At 37.7% G+C, this 26,591-nt stretch overlaps 4 protein-coding genes across 4 annotated transcripts in view; 1 reads left to right on the forward strand and 3 right to left on the reverse strand.

Annotated features, from left to right (window-relative positions):
- Window positions 1-1,537: 1,537 nt before the first annotated feature.
- Window positions 1,538-6,490, reverse strand: LOC134852969 (ubiquitin-conjugating enzyme E2 G1-like). The gene is made up of 3 exons (XM_063868860.1): window positions 5,844-6,490; window positions 4,315-4,473; window positions 1,538-3,431 (listed from the first exon to the last, which is right to left on the reverse strand). The coding sequence occupies exons 1-3, from the start codon at window positions 6,136-6,138 to the stop codon at window positions 3,364-3,366; spliced, it is 522 nt and encodes a 173-aa protein (XP_063724930.1). The 5' UTR covers window positions 6,139-6,490; the 3' UTR covers window positions 1,538-3,363.
- Window positions 6,491-8,239: 1,749 nt separating this feature from the next.
- LOC134853448 (DNA-directed RNA polymerase II subunit RPB4-like) lies at window positions 8,240-10,967 on the reverse strand. The gene is made up of 3 exons (XM_063869447.1): window positions 10,803-10,967; window positions 10,335-10,472; window positions 8,240-8,443 (listed from the first exon to the last, which is right to left on the reverse strand). The coding sequence occupies exons 1-3, from the start codon at window positions 10,965-10,967 to the stop codon at window positions 8,240-8,242; spliced, it is 507 nt and encodes a 168-aa protein (XP_063725517.1).
- Window positions 10,968-14,251: 3,284 nt separating this feature from the next.
- LOC134853122 (lysosomal acid lipase/cholesteryl ester hydrolase-like) lies at window positions 14,252-16,028 on the forward strand. Its single transcript, XM_063869066.1, has one exon. The coding sequence runs from the start codon at window positions 14,476-14,478 to the stop codon at window positions 15,808-15,810; it is 1,335 nt and encodes a 444-aa protein (XP_063725136.1). The 5' UTR covers window positions 14,252-14,475; the 3' UTR covers window positions 15,811-16,028.
- A 6,255-nt stretch (window positions 16,029-22,283) lies between these two features.
- The window catches only part of LOC134853120 (aspartyl/asparaginyl beta-hydroxylase-like), a 196,810-nt gene continuing 192,502 nt past the window's right edge, over window positions 22,284-26,591 (reverse strand). Inside the window, exons 11-12 of the mRNA XM_063869063.1 lie at window positions 23,470-23,600; window positions 22,284-23,200 (exon numbers count right to left, since the gene is read on the reverse strand). Of these exons, the coding sequence (XP_063725133.1) occupies window positions 23,050-23,200; window positions 23,470-23,600 (282 nt within the window). The 3' untranslated portion in view covers window positions 22,284-23,049. The remainder of the gene's footprint in view (window positions 23,201-23,469; window positions 23,601-26,591) is intronic.

Genomic DNA, 26,591 nt, shown 5'->3' on the forward strand with positions numbered 1-26,591 from the left:
TTCCAAACTTTCTCAGCCTTCTTACACAACCTTTTTTTAAGAAAAATGTACCCACAAAATTCACGTTTAGTCAGCGCTGTTGGGAAACGCGAAGAAATAACAAGGATAGCCGGTTGCTCTGCAAGTAGCACAGAATGTTCCGACCTTTTCCATAAGACTACAAATAAGTTCAAATTATTCAGATCTTCAAATTAGTGCTGTTTGTTGTACGCTAAAAGATGATAAAACTATACACACGCACAAAAAGTTAGAAAATTAAGCATAATGGACAACAGTTTTCGTCAAAAAAAAAATAAACAAAAAAAAATTTTGAAAAATTTAGTTGCCGGGGAAGTGCCAAATATAGCTTGCAAAAAAGTTTCCGTTTGGAGAAATTAGATTTTTTTAGCCTAAATGAACAAATTAACAAGTTATTGTCACTTTTTTCGGTCGAAACTAAGCCAAAAACTAAAAACTTCAAGCTGGTTTTTCTCGAAACTTTTGCGTGGCAAACAAAAACAAGGAAAGTACTGTACGAATAGCACAGAATTTTCCGACCATCGTCTTTAAAAAAAATTATTTTTCAAATAACGGTCGTTTTTCCAGCGTAATGTGATAAAATGATCTTAATTAAAACTTACAGCTTAGGCATCTTCATCAGTCTTAACAAATTACGCAAACTGGAAAGCAATTTTTATAGAAAATTTTAACTAAAACAAACAAATAAACGAAAATTTTCACGCAATTTTTTCAAGTTCTTTTTCAAGGCTTATTTATTCGCTCGAATTAAGACAAAAAAAATCAAAGAATTCGAACCGTTTTTTCTCGACAGAAAAAATGTTTGGGATTTTTTTAATTTGGTTCGAATCACGACTGAGAGAGTTTTAATATGATATATCGCTCAACCCAGTCCGATGATTATTTGTGGTATCTGATTTTGCATTGAAAACAAAAAGAAAAAACTGAAACACACCCGAATACAAAATTCCTCTCCAATTTCAACGGTCGCAACAAAAAAGGAAAAAAACACACCCGAATACAAAGTTCCTCCCCATTTTCTTCAATAAAACTTGTTTATCTTAACAATCTAATTTTGAAAACAATGCAAATTAAAACTGAGAACTGTCTTTTTTCCAGTTAATTTTTGCGTCTGACAGTCAAAATTGAACAAAACTTGAATTGTTTAATTCAAAAAGCTAACACTTTGATTATATTAATGAAACTGTTCAAATCTAACAAAAATTAGAATGCTAAGTTCAAGAAACAAGCCAAAAAATAAGACGAAATAATTAGGTAGAAGCCATGTCACGGAAAAAACTCTTATTTTAAGTTTTTCGTTCTGAGCAACAAATTTTGCTGGGTAAAAAAACAAAAACTCTAAACTACGGGGCTCAAAATTGAATGGAAAGGGTTAAAAAATAATTGAAAAATTTATTGAAACAAAAAATTTAACAAGTGAGCCAACAAAAGTAAAGACGAAATCTAAACGGCCGAAAAACTATGTTTACTTTGATTTATGGCAGTTCGGGTTACATTAGTGGAGTACAGACGTCTTGAAAAGATGTATCGAAGAATAAATTTACTCAGTTTTACGCATTATCAGCAAGTTTTATTTTTCACGTAAACTTCGAATTCAAAAATAGCGGCATATTTCACGGATCTCAAATCGCAATTTGAAGGAGAGTTTCAGAAAAGAATTGAGCTTCCGTGACAGCCTTACAAATTAGAGCGAACACTACAATTTAAGCAACAAAAACGTAAGAGTTCTAAGTTAACGGATCAAGAAGCCAGCAAGTTGAATTACATAACTAATATTGCCGAGCAGCAAAGAAAAAACATCTATTTCACTAAAAGGAACACTAATAAGAAGTACTGAAAGTAGCCAATAATTTATTGAATAATACATAACATAATTTTCATGTGAGTTTTCTGTAATTATTATGTAATCGTTATGTAATTCAACCCGCGGTGAGGCTCAACGTGAACAGATTCCGGGCGAACTTAAAAGCGTGGTGAGCGCGAGGAAAACTAGTATGATGGAAAGTGATAAAATTAAGAAAAATAGCACCAAAAGGACTTCCAAGAACAACCATACAAAAGATATTTCAACATCAAATAGAGTTCACAGCTACACCAGCTAGAGTATCCTTTGCACGTTTAAGGAAATCAGTTATAATTAAGATTTCCCTAAAGCGAATAGTTATTATACACACAGCGTAGGAAATGGGCAGCAAATTTCATAACTACTCAATATGCTAATGCTCATGTCAATATTTTCAAGAAGTTTCCAGAAAAATATCTACTATTTCACCCCGTGAATCCTACCATTTAAAAAAAAATTTCATCTTTCAACCGAGCAACTCTTTGAAAGCATTGAGTTCATTCCATTTCTTTTGTAATGAGGTCAAATTAACTCAAAATTGCAAATTTAATGCTCACGTTTTATACATTATTAATACACGTCGCATCCGAAAAAAAACTAGAACGTCTTTCAATTATCTGTGGTGAGGTAGAATCGAATACAACGAACAAACCAATTCTTCTTTATCATACTCCCTTCGCAACCAAGAATTACCAAATCAGCGAACACAGCATTTTAACTCATTCAAATCAGGTGTTTTTTAACAAGAAAAACTAATTTTGACCTTAATTTTTAAAAAATATATTGAAAAAATTCCAGAAGACTTGGAAGTCTTAGTTCATAAGTGGTCGAACGAGGGGAGAGAATTAAATCCAACAAACTCCAAACAACATATTAACAAACTTCATTGTAAAAAGTAGAAAGAAGGCTTTGTTGCTTTGGTAAAACTGCTACATTAAGCTAATAGCACTCCCACATTTGGTTTCTTTCCCAGTCCAAGATTTCTAGGAAATAGTTTGTTCTTTTTCACTTTTTTCCTGAATTTGAAATTAGAGAATGCTATTTTTTATTAAGCATGGTTAAAATTAGCACCCGGTCAGATTTTCTACAAGGATTTTTCTGACAAAAATATTTGCTCATTTTTTATTTAAAAAAATCAACATTTTCCCTGCCAAAAAATGATAAAAGCCATTTTTGTGAACCGTTTCGTCCTGGAAAAAAGTCTGACAAAGGCGCTATTCAAGGCTTACTCACTCAACTTCATCACTCATTTATTCTTCCCATTTATATCAACAACAATAAATAACCTTTAATAATTACTAACATGACATTATATTAATTGATAAACAGCCTCTAGTCATAATTCATCAGTAGTTTCTCAGTAGTTCTATTCAATTCAAGCTTCTTTCTTCGGGTCATCTTTGACTCGGAAGTAATTGCTTCTACATCATTGCAGTTGTCGTCATCAGTTTAATTCCGTGGCATCAGTGCTGTGTCCGTTTTGTTTCTAGTGTCTCGGCTAGTTAGTCTTCGCCTAATAGGTCCTGTTGACTCAATTTAACTGTTTCGAAGACATGTTTCTTGTAGGCTCCTAAAATTACAAGCATCCTAAAAACTCTTTTGATAGCAAAAAAAAACCTTTGCCATTAACAATTCTTTTGACTAAAAGTTTTTTTGGCATCAAAAATCTTCTGTGATTAACATTTTCTGAATACAACTAACCAATTCAAGAAACTGAAACAATAAGGTGTTTTTAACTGTATTTCGAACGAGTAATGAGCGCAAAATTAGTATTAGGCTGGAAAATGAATTTTTAGATTAAATATGCAGTTTTAGAGGTTTCTATACTTAAGATGACCACACGTATTGAGACCAACGGGTCATTTAAGACATTTCAAAGTTGGATAATAATTCGGCGCTTTTCCGTAAAACCCTCAAATCTGATTCTTAAAACTTTCGTTTAAAACTTTACTTACATTGTAAGAACACTCTATATAAATAATTAAGTATACAAGGAGGACCGGTTGCTGCACAAGAAGCACAGAACGTTCCGAGTTTTGAACATTCCATTTCCACTATGAGTTCAAAAATTCACAATGACGAAGCTGCGCTTCGCAAACACTAGCGAATACACGACAAAAACAAGCTCTATAACTATAACCTACTGCGACTTAGATAATATGACTCTTACGCACTAACCACTCAGCCACGGACGCTTAATACATCACAAATACAAGCCTCAAATAAAGCAGAGAGCAGATGCTATGAAACTTTCAATGCTACAGATCGTGATGAACAGCAAATAACGAACACTTTGTCACCCAATAAATGAGCACTTTTATATGCGATCGGTTTAGAAAAATGTGGATTCGTAAAATAACACTACGCTCGCTAGCTCGATTGTGTAATGATATTCGTTTGACGTATTCAAATGGCATGTTTATTGCTGTGACTGCAAGAGTGGCTTTGGCTACCTTGGTAGTCTTTCCTCCACTCGACAGCTGCGTCTACATTGGCGGGTGACTCATCGTTGCCCTCACTCAGCATGGAGATGACACTGAGGATGATGGACTCGACAGAGTGCACTGGCTTCCACCTCTCGTCCGCACTCTCGTAGCCCCAACTGTCCTCTCCTAATCAACAAAACATCTCCTAATCCTTCATAGCACTTGAAATCCTCAACTAGAAACCTACCATAGGGGAAGGGGGCGGTAATCAGAGAGATACAGCGGTAGCTAAAGACCTCGAGGGATTGAGTCACAATCATTGTAAATAGGAGGGGGGGGGGGGTGGTAATTACAGAAATAAGCTTACTGAGGCATTATTAACTGTTCAATTGTTGATGTGAGCAGCGGTGGTTGTTTTGATCACCACAGCACACCACAACAATCAATCAGTTATTGCCTCCGTTAGCATATCTTTCTAATTACCCCCTCCCACATATTATCATTGTGACTCAATCCCTCAAGGTTTTTAGTTACCGCTGGATCTCTCTGATTACCGCCCCCTTCCCCTATGGTAGTTACCTAGTTAAGAATTTCAACTCCTATGAAGGATTCATTCATGGTTAACCATATGCAAATGTTGTACCTATAACTAATCCCACTCTACAATAGGGGGAAATAGTTGAAGAAAGAGCCCCAACGTCTCATTAAAAAAGCAGCAGAATCACAAAAGCATCACTCGTAATTTCAACTACAATATCCTAGTTAAGTCCACACAAGCTTTTTGGATGATTTCTACTTGCTTCAGACACGAATAAAACCATTTTTGATTACACTTATTGGCAAAACTCTAACACTAACTTCAAAACCACTCTAAATAAATGGAAACAAATTTATAAGCAAAACTATAATTGCCTTCAACTAGTCTCTCCTTTTCAGCGCAACAAAATTAGCATTGTAATAATACGTATACCATTTTACATTCACACAACCAGGAATAGTTTTTTCGGCATATTTTTGCTTATTTTCGGCATATTTTTGCTTATTTTCGGCGCAGACTACGGCGGAAAACTGCGGTTTGGTAAGACTAGTGTGCGTTTCTTCATTAATAACTATTTTTGCGCTTGAATAAATCAAAGTTGTACTTCGCAGCAATCAAAGTTACTTCGAAAATTTATACGACCTTTTTTTAGGTCGACCAAATTGATTTTCCGAGCCCTCCTAAAGGACTAAAAAGGAAAATTTTGACAAAAAAAATTGCGTTTTTTGGCGCGCGCTCCCCCTCAAAGTTAGTATATATTGGCGCCAAAGGCACCATCAGAAAAACTTTAGGATCGGTCGGCCAAAAAGGGATTTCATAAAAAGTACCAAAAGGTTCGGCAGGGTGTCGAATCTGTGAGGGGAAGGGGGGGGGGCGTCCGCCCCCCCCCCCCCCTCTAAATCCGCCCCAGCTTCGGTTTTAGATTAATTAACTTAGTTCGGATTCGTTGACCGGAACGGATGTAGCCAACAATTGCCATTAACAATAAACCAGAAACAGACAAAGGGGGTTTGATTACCTGGGTCATGTAGAATGGATATACAGACAGCGCCATCTTTAGCAATATTAGGGTGCCACATTTTGCTCATAAACTTCATTTTGGGCGGGCGATTTGGGTACTCCTTGGGGAACGTCAGAGTTGCCTTGAACACTCCGCCCTCGTAAAATGTATCGGGGGGACCGTAGACTGCTACTTCCCACTTGAAGGGATCGTCGTTGACCAGTCCGGCTGAAAATCCTTCGGCCCCTTCTTTCATGAGTTTTGCAAGTTCAGTACTCAACAAGAGCATTCCCTGAGTATTTCTTGCCGCCATTTTGCAGCGTACTTTTGTTTTTCGAATTCTAATTCGACTATTTGAGTCCAAAGTCCGAAAGGGTCGTCTAAAGGTGAACAAGTGCCCTACAGGATGCAAGGATCCGAATTAGATCTCAGATCACAAACAAAAACGTGTTCAATTTGCGCTCAGCTTTGTAATTAGTTCTTTTCAGATTTGTTCAATTCTCTCCTTTCAGAAGATAAATTAAAGTCTAGTTGGTAGGGTGCTTAGTGTGCTTGCTGTTGTTCCAATTGTTGTCGATTCTCTCTCCCTCCCAAATTGGTTTTGCTCTTTTTGTCTTGACGTTTACTTGATCTGTTCTAGTTCGATACCTGCCATCTAAGATCTGAAACTAACGTACAATTCAGCGTATTACGACTGCATCAAAATGTGGAGCTGGCATCAAGCTTTGGTATTGCAGCGTTTTCGACATTTTAGTAATGTTCACGGTTCTACTTTTTTCCAAAGAGAAGAAGCTACATTCTGCAAACATCTTTCTGCAAAGCATGATAATCTTTTCTTCTAATTTTTCAACTTCCAAATTTAAGAAAAATTATCAAATTCAAGCTTTTAGAATTTGAGCGTATATGAACATTGACGCAAAGCGAGGCCAAACTGCGTATTTTGTGAATTGCAAGCGAATTCCGCGACAAGGACGCTCTCCTTGATCTTTTTTTGTTCTTGAGTTTTATATGGTTCCGACAAAATTTTAACATGCATGTTTTTAAGGACTTTTCTCTGAAATCCACTGAAATCCAGTTTGGCCTCGTAATGCACTTTTTCACACAGAAGCGAAGCAGAGTTTCGCAACACTGGCGAAAAAACGCAAGTATAGTATAGCAAGCTAGCGAATAAAAACTGAGAAACCACTAATTCGATAAAACCTCTAAAATGACCAAAAAACATCTTCAAAAAATGCATCAGCTTATTTCGACTGATATTCATTTTCAGGAAAACACAGTCAAAAATTCAATCACCAGCGCTAAACAAGCTTTCAGTAACAATAAACGAGCGGTCATTTAGCCGCGACAACACTAGGGTGGATGCCCGTTGAGACAAAAAATATAATGCTAGAGAACATACATGTCCTAGAAAAATTATTACGTTTTCCAACTCGAAAATGCCCTCATCCCTTTTCGCGCATTACCTCTCCTCTAAAATAGTAAAGCATAAATCTCTACTTCCGCAATTCAAGCGAAAAAAATGAGATGCCTGTGTCAATATACATTGAGGAGAAACCAAAAAAACGCAAAAAAAAACATAGCCAACAGACAGCTGGAAAAGTTAATGAATATCATTCCAATACAAAACAGTCTAATACAAAACAGTCCCAAAAACCATATCAACACAGAGGCGAAGCTTCGCTTCCCAAACACCAGCCAGAACACGACAAAAGGCAGTTCTATAAAGTGCAATGAGAAAAATTAGAAATAAACCTCAAATTAGTTTTTTAAAAATAGGATATGTCTGAGATTCGAACCTGCGCCCTACAGATTGAGAATCTCACACACTAACCACTCATCTACGGACGCTTAATGAGCACCAAACACTAGCCACAAATAAAGCAGAGAACATATGCTTGGCAATTTCCAATTAATAGTGAAATTTCCTAATGAAAGAAGAATTTTAATCAACACTTTTATTTGCGAGTTAGGTTAAAAAACAAAAAAAAGGTTCGTAATGATACACTAAGCTGATCGCAAGTGTAAAAAGAAAGTATATTTTGTGGGTTGTTTTCCACGACTACAAAATGATCATTGTCGAAAATTTTGGAGCTACACTCCCGGCTATTCTTGTTGAAGTTTCCGCTTGAAAACACAACTGATCAAACAAGTCATAAATTAGAAATTTCAATTTTTTGCCAGCAACACACAAAAAAATTGTTGAATTTGAGATTCCATACGTTAAGAAGTTTCAGCACATCTATCTATCTTCTTGCAATCCCGAAATTATCATGGCCGATTCTGGTAAATCCACTAGATAAACAGCTCATAACGCTTTTTCCTTTACTTGGGCAGCTTATAATCCTTGATTTTGAACTTCACTGTTTTGCCATTTGAAAAGTTCAACTTCTTTAAATATCGTTTTCTTCCCTCCGTTATTTATCGTAGGAAATGAGGCTCTGGATATGGGTGAGTATAGCTTCCAGCTCTCGCTCTTCGAATCTGGTCTCCAAACTGGGAATGAGAGCGCAGGCCTCCTCGGCTGAGTCCGGACACAAGTTAGCCAGTGCTGCTATCTCGTACTGGTGCAACTTTTTCGTCATCAGGTGATTGCGCACTGCTGTGATTGTCTCGTTTTTCTGAAACACTTCAAATTAAGCAAATAGAAATAAAAAAACATGCGATCATATAACAAAGGATATAAAAAGTCATCAATTAGTAACTGTTTAGTTAATGACAACCTTAAATTTTTTTTCCTGTTATCCTGTTTTTTTTTCCAGCTATTCCGCTGCTTTTAGAGCAGAAAATCACTAATGGAAATGCTACAATGAAAAAAAACAGCTTTTTTTTTACCATTGAAGCCTTTTCATAGTCTGATGTTTCTGCAACACTTCAAATTCAGACAGATGAAAGAAAAAACAAGACAACGTTTTCCACATCGTTCAACTCTTTATATCATAGAGGAAAAACGGTTTCGCGTCAAGTTACTCTTTTTATCATAGAAGAATTTCCATTGCAATATTTTTCTACATTAAACAGCAAAATAATTGGCAAAAAAACACGAAATAAATAGTATTGACAACCAGTCACTAATTGAAGAATTTTTTATAATCTAATTTAGAAACCGCGACGGAAGGATGATAATACATGATTCTCTGGATCACCAAAAATTTGCAATTACTGTTATGGCTTCAGACTTGATAAGCTTATAAAATCAAATTTGTCGCTAATTCATGGTCTAATTAAAGTACCGACATTCAATAAACTTAAACGAATTAATTGTTTTTCTTGCGTTCCTATACAAACAGTCAAACAAAGCAGTCCCAAAAACTGTTTTGCGAGAACACTGCTTCGCACAGACTAGCGAGAACACGACAAAAACAGCTGTATAAAAAGGAATAAGAAAAAATATAAATCAGCCTCGAATTAGTAAGAAAAAAATCAGCTACGTCTCGGATTCGAGCCTGTGACCTAGAGGTTAAGAGTCTCACACACTAACCAGTCAGCTACGTACGCTTAACAAGCACCAATCAATAGCCAAAATTAAAGCAGAACAGATGCTAAGCAATTTCCAATGCTACAGTGAAATTTCCAAATAAGTGAACATTTTAAATGAACACTTTTATTTGCGAGTTAGGTTGGCAAAAAAGAAGGTTCGTAATAAAACACTGAGCTGATAGCAAGTATAAATACCCAAAAACAAACACATGAAAACCATTCTTACTATCAAAAAATCAGATCTAATAATGTTTTTGGAAGCACATGCTTGAGTTAAACATCGCAAACTGTCTGATCTCGTTTCGTAGCGTTGCGCACAAAGCAGTTGTAATGGACGCGTTCGGAAAAAAAGGACTTCGTTGAAATCGTGAAAGATCACTGCCAGTTCCTCGAGCCTATTGACATAAAAAAAAACGTCTAGAAAATCACTTCAAGAGCAGCTATTATATTCAGAGGAATTTTTTTGAACTTAATTACTCGGAACTTTCGAAATTGAACTAGATGCGCAGGTTTTGCCATATCTGATATCTGGTAGTCTGGATTTATCCAATTTCAAGTTTGCCCAAACTTCAAGATATTTCGATGTCTTAGCCACTATCCAACGGCGTCTTTGAAAATAATCTGATGTTTTGTTAGACTTTTCAGTTATTTGATCGTTAATTATGCTCAAACTTGATGTTCACAGCGCAAAACAATTTATTCGGCCTGAACAGATGAAAGTCAAAATGCACTTGGTTTTGGACTGATTTGCATTGGACTTTTTTGGGTTCCATGACAATCTACCATATTCCCATCTACACTACGCCAATCTACCCTGTACTAACTAACCCTATGTTCTATATACAGTTCAATTGGTCAGAAAAAACTCAGCTGATAACAAACTTCGCTTATTTTAAAAATTGTCTTTAGAGATTAAAAAATGTCTCTTAGATTTTGAACAAAATCATTTTCTCTCAAGTTTAAAAAAGTCTTCTAGATATTAAAAGTAGCTTGGATATTTTAAAAGAACGTCTCTTAGCAGATGATGCTGACCTTGAACCTGGCAAACTTCTCCGTGTACTTCATGGTCTTCTCAAAGACCTCGTTGGGCATGTGGAACTCATCCTCATGTTGGTTGTTCTGATCCTTCGCATACTGCAGCAGACTGTGCACTTCCGCTATCAACAGCGTCTACACAAAATGATCACAAAACTATCCCATGAACAGTCACGAAAATAAAACTTATTCACGCATTTTATACATTCAAGGAGTGTCAATCAAAGACCTTGTATGCTATTCCCCACGTATAGTACCTAGTAAACACTTACCTAGTATCATATAAAGGAATAATTCACGGGTCAAGCCTAAACACGTGTTCTACCACCATCTCTCCCCCTAACAAAAAAGTGGAAGGGAAAACTATTGACAAATTTTCTCCATTTAATTTTCTCCAACACCTCTCAACAAAAATAGGAAAAACCTTAATTGGTCAACTTCCAACTGTTAGCAATACAACTTCACCTGTGCGTCCTTGAACTCGTCTGGGAATATGAGTTCAGATGCGTCCTCCAGCACTTCCTGTTGACCCCCATGTGGGGCGGCAGGTGTCGGGTTGGGATTAGAAGAGATCACATTCGCACTGCAACTCCCATCTGTGTTGGAGGCAAAAGGTAGAGGCTCATCCATTTCGAAATCTGAAAGAAACAGAAACAATTGCTACATAATTACATTAAAATTGAACAAATCCGCAAAATTAGCGCATTTTTTGGAATGGTTTAACTTGCAGCTTGACTGGTTTAACTCAAATACGAAATGCCCCAAGCCACAAAACCCAGTAAGATAAATTTCCTGGTGTTAGAAACTCTAATATCACGGTAATTTAATCACGGTAAATTGGGTTATTCACGGTAATTTAAGTGAATGCTGCTTCTGCCGTTTAAAAGAAACTGGCCAGCCCATTTGAAAACAAAATTTTTGATTTTACTTTGATTAAAAAATCAACAGTGCATCCATTTGATTTCAATTTAACTTGATGCTTGAACAGGTTCGCATAAATTGTGAATTTTAAAAGTGACTTGAATATTCTTGTGAAGCAATGAAAACTTGAACATTTCCACTTTTTTGTATTGCTTGCAATGGCTTACAAAAACTTTTCTTTTTTGAGGCAAACTATCACGCCAAAAAAATTGAAAAAACCTTGAAGGTGTTTTGATGACTTGAATTCCTTTGCAACAAGAAATATTATTTTCTTACAAAAATAATTCAAGGGATGAAACTTCAAATTTAAATGGCATGTGAGCTCATAAATCGGCATGCTTCAATTTACAAATTACAAATTCTGGCCTAATTTCAAAAAACTGGCAGGCAAAAAAACGAAAAGATTTTGTAAAGCAATCTATCAAGGTATAAAACTTTGAATTATTCAAAATTACTTCGATAACTAACTAGGGTTTGAGAAATTCAAAATTCTTGGTGTGAGCTTTTCAAACTTTCTTGAAATCAAGCCATTCAATTATTCGAAAGTTGAAACGATTCAATTTGTTGGGATAGCTCGCATTGGTTAGCAAAATGTTAAGGATTTTGGGAGGTTTTTGGAAGCGAGGATTTAGAACCAGTTTGTTTGAACTGGTTTGTTTTGATGGGTAAAATTGATTCGTTAAAGGTTGAAGCAAGCATTTCTTCCATAAAATTAATGGAAATTTGCTAAATTTGATTGAAGCATGACACTTGAGCGGTAGAAATTTGAAAAACTTCATTGAAGCTTGATACCTTGAATTGATAAGGCGCAAATTCAATTTTTTTTGTAAATGCAATTTTGACACATTAAGTTCTCTTCACGTTTTGTATTGGTTCGCAGAATTTGGTTCTTGCTGCAAGATATCGAAGAGATTGAAATACTTCACTTTTTAATACATTATTTGATTAATTAAAAGTCAACTATTTATACGCGTCCGTAGACATCTCACCATGTTCAAGCTTCTTCGCCGTATTATTCTTTAAAATTTGAAGCACAACCTATCTCGCCAAGTTTAAACTACTTTCTAAGTTTTGGCTATTATTGAATACGGTGGTATTTAGTAAGCATGTGATCCGGTCGTAATTTTAAAAATAGTTATGTGCTCATTTTTATGGTCAATCTAACTGCTATACAATTCGCCTTGGTGACTTGATGGTTCCCAAAAAACTTCTCAATCAAGCTTAAAAAAATATGAAATTTGATCCAGCTGCAGTTGTTTTAACAGCTTGAATTAGTTCGCAAAACGCGACAAAGAACATCAAGGGAGCCTTCGACTAAAAAATAGTTGAACAATTTTAATTGTTTTGATAACTATTGAGGCTCCTCCAGGAAAATGTTTATCCCTTTCTAGCTCCCTTTTTCCTTGAAAAGCGTTAGAGAGGGCTTTCTTAGGCAAGTATGAGCATCTAAGTATAATTCACTTAACCAATAGACATAGCTCGGTCATTTTCAACACTTTTTTTTCCAACATAAACAAACTGCTTCATTTGCTCCAACTTACTTGATAGCTCAATCGACCTCACAGAAGCAAAAAAAACTTAATGAAGGAGGCTTCTTTCTAAATTGAGGGACCCTGTGCTTTTATAGGGACCCCATCACATATTTAACTCCCCTAGCACACTAAAACCCTACCCTGCCTTGCCTATTTTTTCGCTTCCCTGAGCTGCCTAGCCTTGACTTGCGCTACTCTGCAGTCCCTTTGCTGCCTTGACTTGTGTTGCGCTGCCCTGCCTTGTCTTGCTTTGCGCTTCCTTACCTTTCCTTGCGCTGCCCTGCCTTGCTTTGATCTGCCTGGCGAAGCTCCTTCCATAACCTGCCTTTTTGCGCTGCCCTGCGTTCCGCTACTCTGCCTTGCTCTACCTTACCTTGCGCTTCACTGACTGTTTTGCGCTGCCATGCTTTTTATTGCCCTGTCATGCTCTTTGCTTTGCCTTGCCCCACCTTCGGTGCGCTGCCTTGCTCTACCCTGCCTTGCCTTGCGCTAACAAAATTTAAACCGCCTTGTTTTGCATTGTGCTGCTCTGCCTTGCTTTGTGCTTCCATGCTCCTCCTTTGTCTTGCCCCTCCATCCGCTGCCGTACTTTGTTTGCGCTACTGTACCTTGTTTGCGCTGCCATGCCGTGCTCTTCCTTGCCTTTCGCTGCCTGCCCCTCCTTGCCTTGCGCTCACAACTTCAACATTTAACCTTGACCTTTCCAAGCTCGCTTTATTTTGAAATTCGAATGTGTTAACTCCAATCAATTTCTTAAAATTTACGAGCGGTGAGCTGTTAAACATGGCGCCCATGGCAATTAAAAGCGACTTACAATTAAGTATAACAAGATTGAGCAGAGAATTTAGGCGACCTCGAATATTCATAGCTTTAAAAAAAACGAATGACCAATTCTTTTCTTCAACTTCAAAGCTTTAAACTGTTTACTCTAGAAAAATATCTAAGAAGTATTCATCGAGGCTCGAATCTCACATCAAAATCAAATTCTCCAATCTGAGACATCACGAGACCGCAACTGGCGTATATTTTTGGTATATTCTAATTGCTTGAATAGGTAGGTTTATTTTATTCTTTGTAAAAGGAACAGGCCCTGGTCGGATTCAAGCTCTGGCCCTTTATCATCCCAGCAATGTACATTAACTAAGCGCTAAAAAATAAGCAGAGAGACGCGAAATTATTATAACCCAATCTATCAAATGATTCATTGATTATGAAGGGCAAGTTGTAAGCCTTAAAAAACCATGTTCCGATTCGATATCACTTACTAATCATAAGTGTAAAAAACATTTGCACGATTTAGTTTATTGATACAAGATACTGGTCTTTAAATTTTCGCGCTGTCACGCGATCCAAATCTATTCAAACCTTCGTTTTTCAACACTTGAACCTGCAGACAATCTACAATGGACTCGTTCGAACTAAATGTTGGCAAATGTTATTAACTCAATACTAATGACTTTCAGTAGCAAAGCTCAACTAATGCAAACTTCACACAGACTTGGTACTTGATCAATACTCACCGAAGTTAAATGTCACAAACTGCGAAAGGCAAGTCACGTAGATTAAGTCTATATGTGTTTGTTAAAATCAAATGTAAACCAGACTAGCACTTATCATCAGTAAATTAGTCAGCGGTTCATTTTGAGTTTAAGATTCATTACGAGTTTTAATTTCATCAGCAGAAAATGTCACAAAAGACCAAAAATACTGCAAAAAATGCAAAAACAATGAAAAACTTTCAAAAATTTTTGAAACTTAAGTCTACCAAAACGCAAAATGAAGACGTCCCGTCCAAAAACTCTTGGAGCCCTGTTGCAATATTAGTAATATTAATTCCACTTTTGGTATATTTCTCTCTGCGACTTTTTATCAATTATGCTCCTTATTTCGTCGAGAAAGAAATATTCGCATCCACATGTGAACTAGCTGACATGTATAACTATTCATGTTCCGAGCACAAAATTACCACACAAGATGGTTATATCTTATCCATGCAACGAATCGGCAAAGTCAACTCTACCAATTTTTCATCTGAAAGCAACAGTTCTGATACAAAAGTTGCGCTTTTAATGCATTGTCTCGAATGCGATTCGTCTGTTTTCTTGTCTAACACAGCCGAAAACTCTCTTGGATTTCTTCTAGCCGAAAACAATATAGACGTTTGGCTCGCTAATGTAAGAGGCACAAGCTATTCGTTACAACATGTCAATTATACAATATACGATTCTGAGTTCTGGAATTTCTCCTTATTCGAAATGGCAAAATATGATCTAACCGCTAGTGTTGACTACCTTTTGACAGTTGCTAAAACAGACCAAATCTTCTATATCGGCCAGTCACAAGGAACAATTATCGCATTTTCCCAAATGGCCGAAAATTTCGACTTTCAGGCAAAAATCAAAAAAGCATACATGCTAACGCCTTTCGTAACACTTCAAAACATTCAAAGCCCTATAAAGAGTATGCTTGCATTTATTCATAATTACATCCACTGGCCAAAAAACTCAGTTTTTCTTCCCGATTTGATCAGACAGCTTATTAACAAAGCCTCCGCAACGTATTGTTCAAATGACATTTTTGGATTATGTCTCGGAACGTACCATCAATTCAGCGGACTTACCACTCCTGAAAATATGGACCCAAAACGAATTCCAATATTTTTTACCCACGCGCTTTCCGGAACCAGTTTGAAAACAATTCGTCATTACGCTCAGTTACATCTGTTCAAACAGCCGACAGTTCATTTCGACTACCAAGAAGAAAAATTAAATTTCGAAAAATACGGATCGAAAACTCCTCCCAAAATAGCATTGGAAAAAGTGAGCATTCCGATTGCACTTTTTGCTGGTCAAAATGACTGGCTTGTTTCAAGTCTGGACGTGCAATATTTATTGGACAGATTGCCAAATGTTTTTCATTTCTCAAACAGTAGTGATTTTTCGCATCTCGATTTTATTTTCGGCACTAGAGCTAAAGAGTTGGTTTATGACTTTATTACGGAAGATATTTCGAAAGTTTGAAATATAACTAAATTTATTCAGACTCACAGTTTAATTATGATTTATATTTCTCTATAACTTCTTTTCAGTTTCCATGTCATTTACTATGAATTAAATTTCTGCCCATTTAATCAATTTGTTTTGAGATATCAGTTGACAAAATCACGAAAAAGCAGTATCATATTTTAAAACAAATACAACCCAAACAAGGATAGCCGGTTGCTGTTCAAGTTGCACAAAAATGTTCCAACCACATTTTCAAAAAAAAAAATTTCTTTCTTCAAATTACAATACGAACGCGTTAAAATTTAAAAAAGTAGGCACAAACGGCTCCAATTGTCTTCGAAAAACAAATAAATAAAAAGCATGAAAATAAATATTTTTGAAAGTATGTTTTTTTGCCAGAGATAAGCTAAATTAAACTTCCAACATTAGTTTTCCTTCTAGTAAACTTTTCTAAGCTTAACCTGCTAATTTTCATATACAACAAACGTTAATCGCTCGAAAATAGACAAAAAATTGAAAATTTCAAACCGGTTTTTCTCGACACTAGAAAAAAATGTTGGGAATTTTTAACGTGGTTCGAATCACGACTGAAAGGGCTTTATTTTGATATATCACTCAACCCAGTCCGATGAATATTTGTGGTACCTGATTTAGCGTGGAAAACAAAAAAAAACATAAAACACCCGATTACAAAGTTCATCCCAATTTTCAATGGTCGGAACAAAAGATTATTACTTTTGATCAGGAACTTTCTTTGCAATTATTACAGCAGTACCATGTCAGCAGATGAGCCTCAAAATGAAAAAATAAGCGTAGCCAAATCGTAGGCCAGAACTTTCGCCAACTCTAGTCAAAAACGCTATCTGGATGTTCCTAACTTCTTTTAAGTACCTGCAAAAAATCCTGGGTTTTTCCTTTTCCAATTTTGTACCAAAAAATAATGCTGAACAAATCACTGCCCCGTTTGCATGAAACTCCACGATACAACTTTAAAACGCGAGGAACTTTGCAAGTAATAAGTAATACATTTTTTTGCAAATTTACATAGCAAAAAAAACTGCCATCTAACGACGATCTAGACAAAAATGATTGTTTATTGTTGTGTTTTTTCCTTGGAACCACGTCACCACCATGCCCTAGTGTACCCTGACATCTTGCCAGCATCCGTAATTTTCCTCCACATAAGGCGACTAAAGTACCAGGGGGCGGGGCAAGTCTTCTCTCTGCCCTGTCTCCTCGAGGTCAGTCGGCATCTGTTCATCACTCTGGTCCTCTTGGACCACTTGGGCAGGGAGTCCAATTTGGACTGGAACTCATTTCTGCACAACAGAAACAATCAATCATACCAACACAGGCGAAATTGCACTTCGTTGAAAAAAGAAACAGAAAAAGTGGCAAAAAGGCGCCCTAGAATCAGTGATGACCAGATTATAGTATTCTATTATAGTCTATAATAGCGTGGCTATCATAATGCGCTATATTGACACGTCTGTTCTATTAATAAAATTACTATAATAGAACGTTATTAATCACAGCTATTGCCGAGCGCTGATCAAAGTAGCTAATATTTCATTGGCTGACGACTTGAAATCTCATCTTTTAGCTTACACTGTGTAACTTACACATAAAATAACATTCGCTGCATATCCTTTTATCTGCTCGTTTTTGCTTCAGTGTTTGAAATGGCACCAACTAAATCGGCAAAACGGATTAAATTGGAATCCAATTTTTTTAGGAAATCTATTATAGAATACTATAATCAAAGTATTATAGAATTTTGAGGATTATATTCTGTAATCGACGTTAATAGGGTCATCACTGCCTAGAATTCAACAAAATACCAAAAAAGCAGGAAAAGAAAACTAAGCCTCGATAATGATTTGCGACTATTAGAGTGTAAACAGAACACAGGTATAGAAACTGAACAGAAGATCTGCAGTGAAGTTGAAAAAAAAATTGGGTGATGTTACACACATGCGTTGCTATAGTAATCTCGCTATCGCTATCTCCTGCATTTTAAAACAGGGGCGGAGCTAACACATGCAAGAAACTGGCTACAAGAAGATTTCGGAAACTTTTTTTACAAAAGGTTATTCAGCAAAATAATGAAAGAAAAGGTGAAAATAGGCCTAGAAAAACAATCTTTTGATGAGCGTAAATCGAATCTCGTCCTGGAGATTACGCGTCTCACGTCTCCGCCATGTTCACTTGACAATAAGCAAACACTAGCAACCAGTAGATGCTATAAAATAGTCAATGCTATGCAGTAAAAGTGTCACCAAATGAGATATTTCATTTAGAAATGAGTTTAGAAAAAATATAGAATTATGCCCGCAAAACTGTTTGAGTAAAAAACAATTGTCGTTTAAACTACTGCACATCTATCTGCACAGACGGTGATAATTTTATAAATTTTTAGCTTGTGTTGTTATTATTTCTTTCTTTCCTGCTTCAATTGCTAAGCTAGTCATATCAATTGATATGCTTAGAAACAGAAGCCTCAATCATTCCGAAAAAAAGACAAGGATAGCCGGCTATAGAAAAATCATAACTCATTCCGAAAAAAAAGACAAGGATAGCCGGCTATAGAAAAATCATAACTCATTCCGAAAAAAAGACAAGGATAGCCGGTTACTGTGCAAGTACCGCAAAATGTTCCCACCTCATTCACAAAAAAAAACTTTTTGTTCCAAAAAAATGTAGTTTTATGTGGATTGTGTGAAGAGTGAACTATACAAACGCATAAAATGTCAGTGAATTAGACATAATCGGCATCAGTTGTATTCGACAAATGAATAACAAACACAAATTTTAAAATCGATTTTGTAGGAACTTTTTTGGATTTTTATAACCTATATATTGCCAAGTACTCGCTGAATGAAGCTTCCAAAACCAATTTTTCCGGAATGACACTAAACTTTTCTCCGCTCAAATGAAAACTGTTAGTCTTTAATAAGCCTACACGCTCGTTTTACTCACTCAAATTTGAGAAAAGCTTTACAGTTTTACTCGATGCTGGGACCATTTTAATGTCGTTCGTATCACACTGAAAGGGCTCACACAGGATACATCACTCAACTCAATCCTATAATTATTTGTGGTATCTGACTTTGCATGGAAAACAAAAAAAATACACCCGAGGATAAAGTTTCAACCCATTTTCAATGGTCGGAACAAAAACAGCAATCAAAAAATGATTGAGTTTTTTCTGAACTATTCTGAATTTGTGGAGAAAAATTTACCGCTTCGATCCTCTTTGAATTTCAAAAAACCCTAATTATTGACACCTTTTTGAAAATAGTCAACAGACAGTTTGAAAAAAGTCAATTAATGCAGCGAAACATCAAAAAACCTATATTCATCAACTAAACGCTCTTGAAAAACTGGCTCAATAGATACTTGTTTATTCAGCTGATAAATTTGAAAAATTAAACCCCACTTTCGGAACGGAGAGTAATTCTTACTTTTTGCGCCATTGGCAGTTACGTAATTGGAGAGCGCAATTTTCTTTTTTTTACCAAATGAATTTGAATTGAACTAGAAAAAATTAAAACTGCGAAAAAGCACTCAAGCTTAAGAAAATCCATTTCTTTCACTATACTAAACAAAAAAAATCTGTCTTCTCGGTGACCTTTGATATTACTTTATTACACTCATGTCACACGAAAGGCACTACGGAAAACCTAAATATGAGAAGCAATTTGGAAGAGGCTAATGGCTCTACCTCCCACTTCAATGGTCAGTGGTTCGCGTTCCACCATGATCCGCCCTTTGTTGCCAGCGGGCGAGGAAAAAACTGGTTTCAGCTCAAAAAAACTAGCAAATATTTCACACAGAGGCAAAGTTGCACTTCGCATACACAAGCAAAAATATGACCGATACTGCTACTGGGAAAAACTGAACGATAAAACTTGGAGTCTACAAAATTTCTCAAGTGACGCACGCCAATTACGACGCATTAGCAGTACCAGTCAAGAAAAAAGAAATTTACCAAGTTAGATGCCTCAATTTATAGAGCGGACGCATTTTAACTAGTATACGAAAAAGTTCATTAAAAACATCCGATCCTTCCCAGGTTCGAACCCTCTTATTTTGTTGCGGGTCTCCTTCCCTAACTCTACTACGCTACAGATCCATGATACCTTGAAGCTAAAGTGCTATTTGTAATATAATAGTCTGTGCTAATATCCTTAGGATTGGCTTTACTTAATAACTGGTTATTGATCAAAATGAACACTTTCAAAACGAACACATTTCGTCACAACACTATTTGCGTCGCAACAAAAGTTGCGACTTAGGTTGAAAAAAAAAGAGTTCATACTATAACACAAGCCTTGATTGTGTAATTAGCGCGGGAACAGAAGCGGTTCACCTCTAAGAGCTAACCAAGTCCTAATCTCGACACCGATGTATCTTCATTAAGCTACCAGTTCGGTGCTTACTTACCTAAATTGTTCAGGCAAGATACCCTCTGCTGCTATGATAGACTCCAACACCCTTCTTTCCTCGGCATGAGTAGCTACAATCTGGCGTCTCTTATGATCCCTTTTCATCCTGTGATCTGTGTAGAATAAAAGACCACGTTTAGTCACTATATTGGATAGATTGTTCACATTGTTGCAACAACAGGATAGAATTAAGGGCAGGTTCGATAGTGGTTTGTTCAACATATCTGAAAACAAAAAAGTCCACAATTTTTGCACTCATAATTTTGGGACACAGAGGCGAAGCACAACAAAAAAGCAGCTAAGTCCGCAAACAATCGAAAATGTCGAAAAAACTGGATCTATCAAAATGAATCAAGCTAGTTTTAAAACAAAAAACATGCCACGACAACAGAATGTGAAATTCGCATCGAAAGAAAAATTATCAAGTTGTAACAGCCGAAAATACATGACCCTCTAACCCTCTATGACCTATTAAAAGCTAACGAGTCCCCCCACCCGCAAAGTTTTTATTGCGCTGGAAATCTAAAAATTAAATTCCACTTTCGAAACTAGAAATCGTTCATGTTTTTTGCGCCATTTCCACGTTCGTATTTGGAGAGTGCAATTTACGTCACTTTCAGCAGATGAATTTCAATTGGACTCAAAAAGTGCATTATACCTAAGTACATCAATATTTTAAGACTTTTTCCTGAAAAAAAAAATCAGCAAGACCTACATAAGAGTCTTTACTACGTTCATTACTCTTAAAAATATACAAAGTCAAGAAATCACAAATAGCAAAAAAGTCGAACACTTAAAAACCCGACTTCAATCGATCTTTCGGGCTTTGTCGTCGAGCATTGGTGATACAGCAGCTGAACCGTCAAAAAATCGGGTTCCGGTAACTAAAAATAACAGACGGACGAAAGTCAGAAAAGCATAACAAGTCAAGTTTGCAAAAAACAGGTCCTGGCCGGATTCGAATACTGCCTCACTTAGTTGTGTTACCTCTACGCCACATGTGCTGGACGGTTGATTGATTTTGAATTTATAGCACAGGGATTATGTTGAAAAAATTAAATAAATGGACAAAACTGAAAAATTACAGCTAAAAAACTTCATATTTGTATCGGATGAAGTTCATTTGCAGCCCTTAGGATTCAATCAAACACTAAAAGCAACATTCAAAAAAGATGCGCGCAGCAAAAAAGAACGATTTCAAGTCAAGACGTGACAACTTAGTCGACAACAGATGAGCAAAAAATTATTTGCCGACAATTTATTTGAAAGAGAATAGTTCCCATTAAAAAAAAGTCCTGGTCAGACTCGTACCCATGACCTTTGCTGTCTGAGGCTTCTTCGTTCCCTCCAGGCTAAGTTGGCCGGGAACGCATAGAAATTTGAATTCATTATGAACAAAGATTTAAGTGATTCAAGTGATTCTGTTTAACAAGTTGTTAGCCCCGCCTATAGAAGTCTATATTCCAGTTCGAAAGGCTTGCTAATCCCAAGCGTAATTAACAAGCTATAATAATGACAAAAAAAACCTGAGCAGAAACCCTTCACACCGAAAAAAAAATTTAAAATTCTCTGAGAACACACACAAACACTTTTCTCGGCCAACAAGACAAATAAGCTGAATCCTATTAAGCCGAAAAAAAAGACAAAAATTTGAAAAAAAAAATGAAATTTCAACAAATCAAGTTGTAAAATTACAACCAACATAAAAGAGCAAATTTTGATTAGACCATACATTTAAAATGATAACATGGTCAAATTATGCCCGTTGCAACAGAAAGGTCCAATAGATGAATACAGGATTACGTTATTTACGGAAAAAAGTCTAGTTCTCGATTGCAATAACATTGCTTATCGCAAGGGTAAAGAAAACAAAAGTCGAAACGCGAAAAAAAAAATGATATAACTAGCGTCGGAGCAAATAAACCTTCGCGAAAATTATCATCTACAATCAAATATTTCTTTCAAAATACAAGAAAATTAAGTCAAATAAATTTTAATTTCGAATAATACATTTCAATTGAATTTAAAATTGAAGGTTAATCTAAGCAGAAATTAGGTTAAATTTTGTAATACCCTTGATTGTGCCATAGAAGCAAAAGGAGTAAAATAAGACATAGATTTAAAGCATTAGATGGGCAAAATATTCGAAAGTGTGCAACTATTAGAATTAAAGATAAGAAAATCATCACGAGATAAAAACACGCTGTGAATTACATTATGAACATCGTGAATTACGAACAAGTTTCAAATTACAGGAAAAAATTGCGACATTCGAGAATTGATATTTTGTAAGCATTTATGCATAAGTAGCACATGTAAAGTAAGTAAGGCACTGAATTAATTCTTTGACAGCAAATTTTTAAAGAAATCAGATCAATGCAAGAACTCAATGCAGATTTCAAATCAATCGTGATATTTAAAGTTTGTGATCATAATTACATTTTAATTTAAAAAAAAAAACATGAATGAAGGATTGAAGATAGAAACAAATTTTCGAGTTTTCAGAAAATATTGCACATAAGCATAGTAGCAAGGCTCAGCTGGAAAGAACAACTAGTTTCTTTCAAATTACAAGCCCAAATATTTCGTTCGCATATTATTTCCACTTACATTTTTGCGTTCTCTTTTAAGTTCAGTATGAATATTTCTGATCTAAGTATTCATAAGTGCTGTCCTGGTATATCCAATTCCACTTTTTTCTTTCTGTTTAAATTGCTTGTCTGTTTAAATACTTTCCGTCTGTCTAAAAATCTCCGTTTGAATCTTTCTTATTGTCCAAAATAGAAGTTAGTCTTATTCTTCGATTCTAGATTTGGGTGAGTGTTCTCCTCTCGTCCAGAGTTAGTTCTGGGTGCCAGAAGTCCACTATGAGAACCAGTCGTGTGCTGTTCCCATTGTGCCAGACCTCGTGTTCGAATGAGTCATCGAACAAGATCATTTTGCCCTCCGCCCATTCCCTACACACAGATAAACAACCAAAAGTGTACACAAACAAGGATGAAGATTTTTTCCAGCTAATTTTCCAAAACAAATATCGAATTAACGCTCTTTCATTTTCAGAGAAAGTTTGACAATTACCATACTTTTAATACAACTGTTTTAAAGCAAGAGAACGAGAAAATTGGTGACAGTGGGTTAAAATACTATTTTACAACCCTCTAGCTAATTTTTTCCTCCCCAACATCTATCACTTTCTTAAGTTGAACTCTTCTTCCTTTTTGGTTACCTGGTCTCGGTGGCTACTCTGAGTTTGGGTCCTGGGGGGATTATGAGTCCCAAGTGGGTTCTGATTCTGCAGTTGGTGGGGCCAGTATGGGGCCACACATGAGTGCCAGCCTTCATCACCGAGAACTTGATCTGCACAGAAGATTCAAAAAAAAAATTACAGCGGATATTATCAACCCAAAATAGTTATCTTCCACTCTATTAACTTATTGGTCTGTCGGCAATTGGACAAAACTTGCATTTTGATATTTAAAAAATCAAGGAAAACTAAATCATAGCCAAAAAACATTTGGAAACCACAAAAAATAATAATTGACTACTTAATGAACACCTTTCAAATAAAAGTCCATATTCGAAAGTAAAAATCAATCACTTTTCCAGCCATTTGCACAATCGTTATTGTAGAGCGTAATTTTCTTTCCGTCTAGAATACAATTTGATTTGAAACTTGGCCGGTTACTGTGCAAGTAGCACAGAATGTTCCGACCATAGTCTTAACCAGTTCACATCCTTCGACCACCGCGACAGAAATTGCCCACAGATTCACAAACATCCTCAAGGCTGACTGGAAATCATTCGAAGCCGAGGTGGAAGCACTTGCACAGTAACCGGCTAAATTTCAAACCAAATTGTATTCTAGAAGGAAAGACAATAACGCTCCACAATAACGATCTTCAGCTTAAGGTTGCAGCGAAGGCCGCTTATGCAAGAGGTATCCGCAATCCACGTGGACACTTTCGAGCAAGTGTAACCATCACCATGGGGCGACCATGGTGCAAATGGCCGCCCAGCAGACTCTCCGCAAGGAGACGAAGCCGGGCCTAACCCCCTCCTTCCAACAGGAAGAGAGGCGTTTACCACGACCACGTTGCGGGGTTTTTGGGAGCGGAGCAGACTACGCCGGCATCTCTGCTCCGAATTCTACTTATCCGCGCCAGCATTGAAGTGAACCCCGGCCCCAGAGTGAAATGATGCACCTGCAATAAAGCGATCAAAAACAGGGCAGCATCAAATGCGCAGGTTGCCACCAATACAGTCACATTCCCTGCACCTCGTTCCGGTCTCCTAAAGACTGGACCCCTGGGTAGAACTGCAAAAACTGCACCCAGTTCGTGCCAACGCGGGCATCCGTGTATGAAGAGCCAACGAGAATGAATATTATGCAATGGAACTGCAACGGCATTGGGAACAAAGTCACGGAGCTGGCAGCCTACCTCCACTCCACAGACGTGAAAATTGCTGCCCTACAGGAGACAAAACTCGGACCGAAGAGCAAACCCCCGAACTTAGGATCCCAGTATACGCTTATCCGCCAAGACAGACCAGGTGGGCGACAAGGTGGCGGGCTTGCGTTCCTGATCCACCAAAGCGTTCTATTCACCCGTGTTGAGCCCGCTAATGCCAACGACGGCACGATGGAAGCCATGGCCATCAAAGTGAAATTCAACAACAATTCGTCAATTTCTACATCCCACCGAAAAGCAGCTGCCCAGACAACTACACCGCGTCTATCCAACCGCTCCTGCTCTCTCACGGGGTTGTCCTTGGCGATGGCCACGACGGATCCTAGCACTCAAGCATCCTGGACCCCAGAGGGATCTCTCTGGCGACAGAAATTGCCAACTCCAACTTCGGCGTCCTCAATACAGACTCCCCCACACGCCTCCCCAGCGACGCGCAGGCCACTTTTCCAGACATATTTTTGGCCTCCCATGAGCTCCTCATTTCTGCAAGCTTGCGGACCGAGACAACGCTGAACTCCGACCACCTGCCGATCTTGATCGAACTTCAAACATCCACAATCCTCCAAAAGGCTCCCAAAAGAACTTTCACCAACATCCTCAAGGCTGACTGGAAATCCTTCGAAGCTGAGGTGGAAGCAACCTTTTCTGAGAACCTTGGCGAGAAGGACGTTTACCTGGGGGAACTCCTGCTCCGCATGGTCATTGTGGCAGCAGGCAAGCACCATATCCCTTCTGGACGTCGGCCACTAGTCACTCCTCAGCTACATGATGATGCCTCCAAACTGATGAAACAGCGAGATGAAATCAGGTTGTCGAATTCCCAGTCACTCGAGATCCCGATTCTGAACAACCGGATCCAGATGATGATCAGGCAATCGAAGACCGAGAAATATAGAGACAGTTTCTGGCAACCTTCGACCACCGCACCGACTCGACGCAGCTCTGGAAAGTGATCAAAGCCCTGGACAACAAGATTCAGAGTCGCAACAACCAGCCGATCAAATTCAGAAGAAAAGAAAAGAAGAAACGTACTCTGACGTCACCTCAGGACATTGCCAACAAATTCAACAAGCAGTTCACATCCACCAGTACTCCAAAGACTACCGCGCGATCACAAGAGCGATCCAAAAAACGCTCCCTGTCAGACAGCCCGACGTTCACTGCCTCCCAAGTCAGCCTAGCTATCATGAAAACAAAGAGCTCCAACGCGGCCGGCCCCGATGACATCACTATGATCCATCCGAAGCACCTAGGACCACGTGCTCTCCAGTTCCTCACAGAACTCTTCAACACGTCGATGTCGAGGTCTCAGATACCAGCAATTTGGAAGCCATCGATCATCTTGCTTCTTCTGAAGCCTGGCAAACCTGCAGATGAAAGTGCGTCCTACAGACTAATTTCCCTTCTCTGTCTAGCTGTCAAAATTCTAGAAAAGTGCCTCCTTCCCACCTTGAATGAACACATGAAGCTAGCAGAGCACTAACACGGATTCCGGCCCAGACATTCAACTGTTACGGCCTTTAACGAGTTGTCCACAGCCATCGCCAACGGATTCAACCAACCTAAGCCCGCCCACAACCATTCTGGTTGCCTTGGACTTGTCAAAAGCTTTTGACACCGTTTGTCACACCACTCTGCTCGATCTCGTCAACAAGACGACACTGCCAGGAGCTGTGGTACGCTGGCTGTCGACCTATCTCCACGGACGTCAAGCCCGCACCCTGTTCAGAGATGTCCTGTCGAGCGCCCGCGTCGTCAGAACGGGTGTCCCCCAAGGCTCTGTCATCGCGCCTACGCTCTTCAATTTTTATGTATCTGACGCGCCAATTCCACCAGCGCCACTTTTTCGTATTTCGTACGCGGATGACTTCACGATTAT

Source organism: Symsagittifera roscoffensis, chromosome 8 (assembly GCF_963678635.1).
Source record: "Symsagittifera roscoffensis chromosome 8, txSymRosc1.1, whole genome shotgun sequence".
Lineage (NCBI taxonomy): Eukaryota > Metazoa > Xenacoelomorpha > Acoela > Convolutidae > Symsagittifera > Symsagittifera roscoffensis.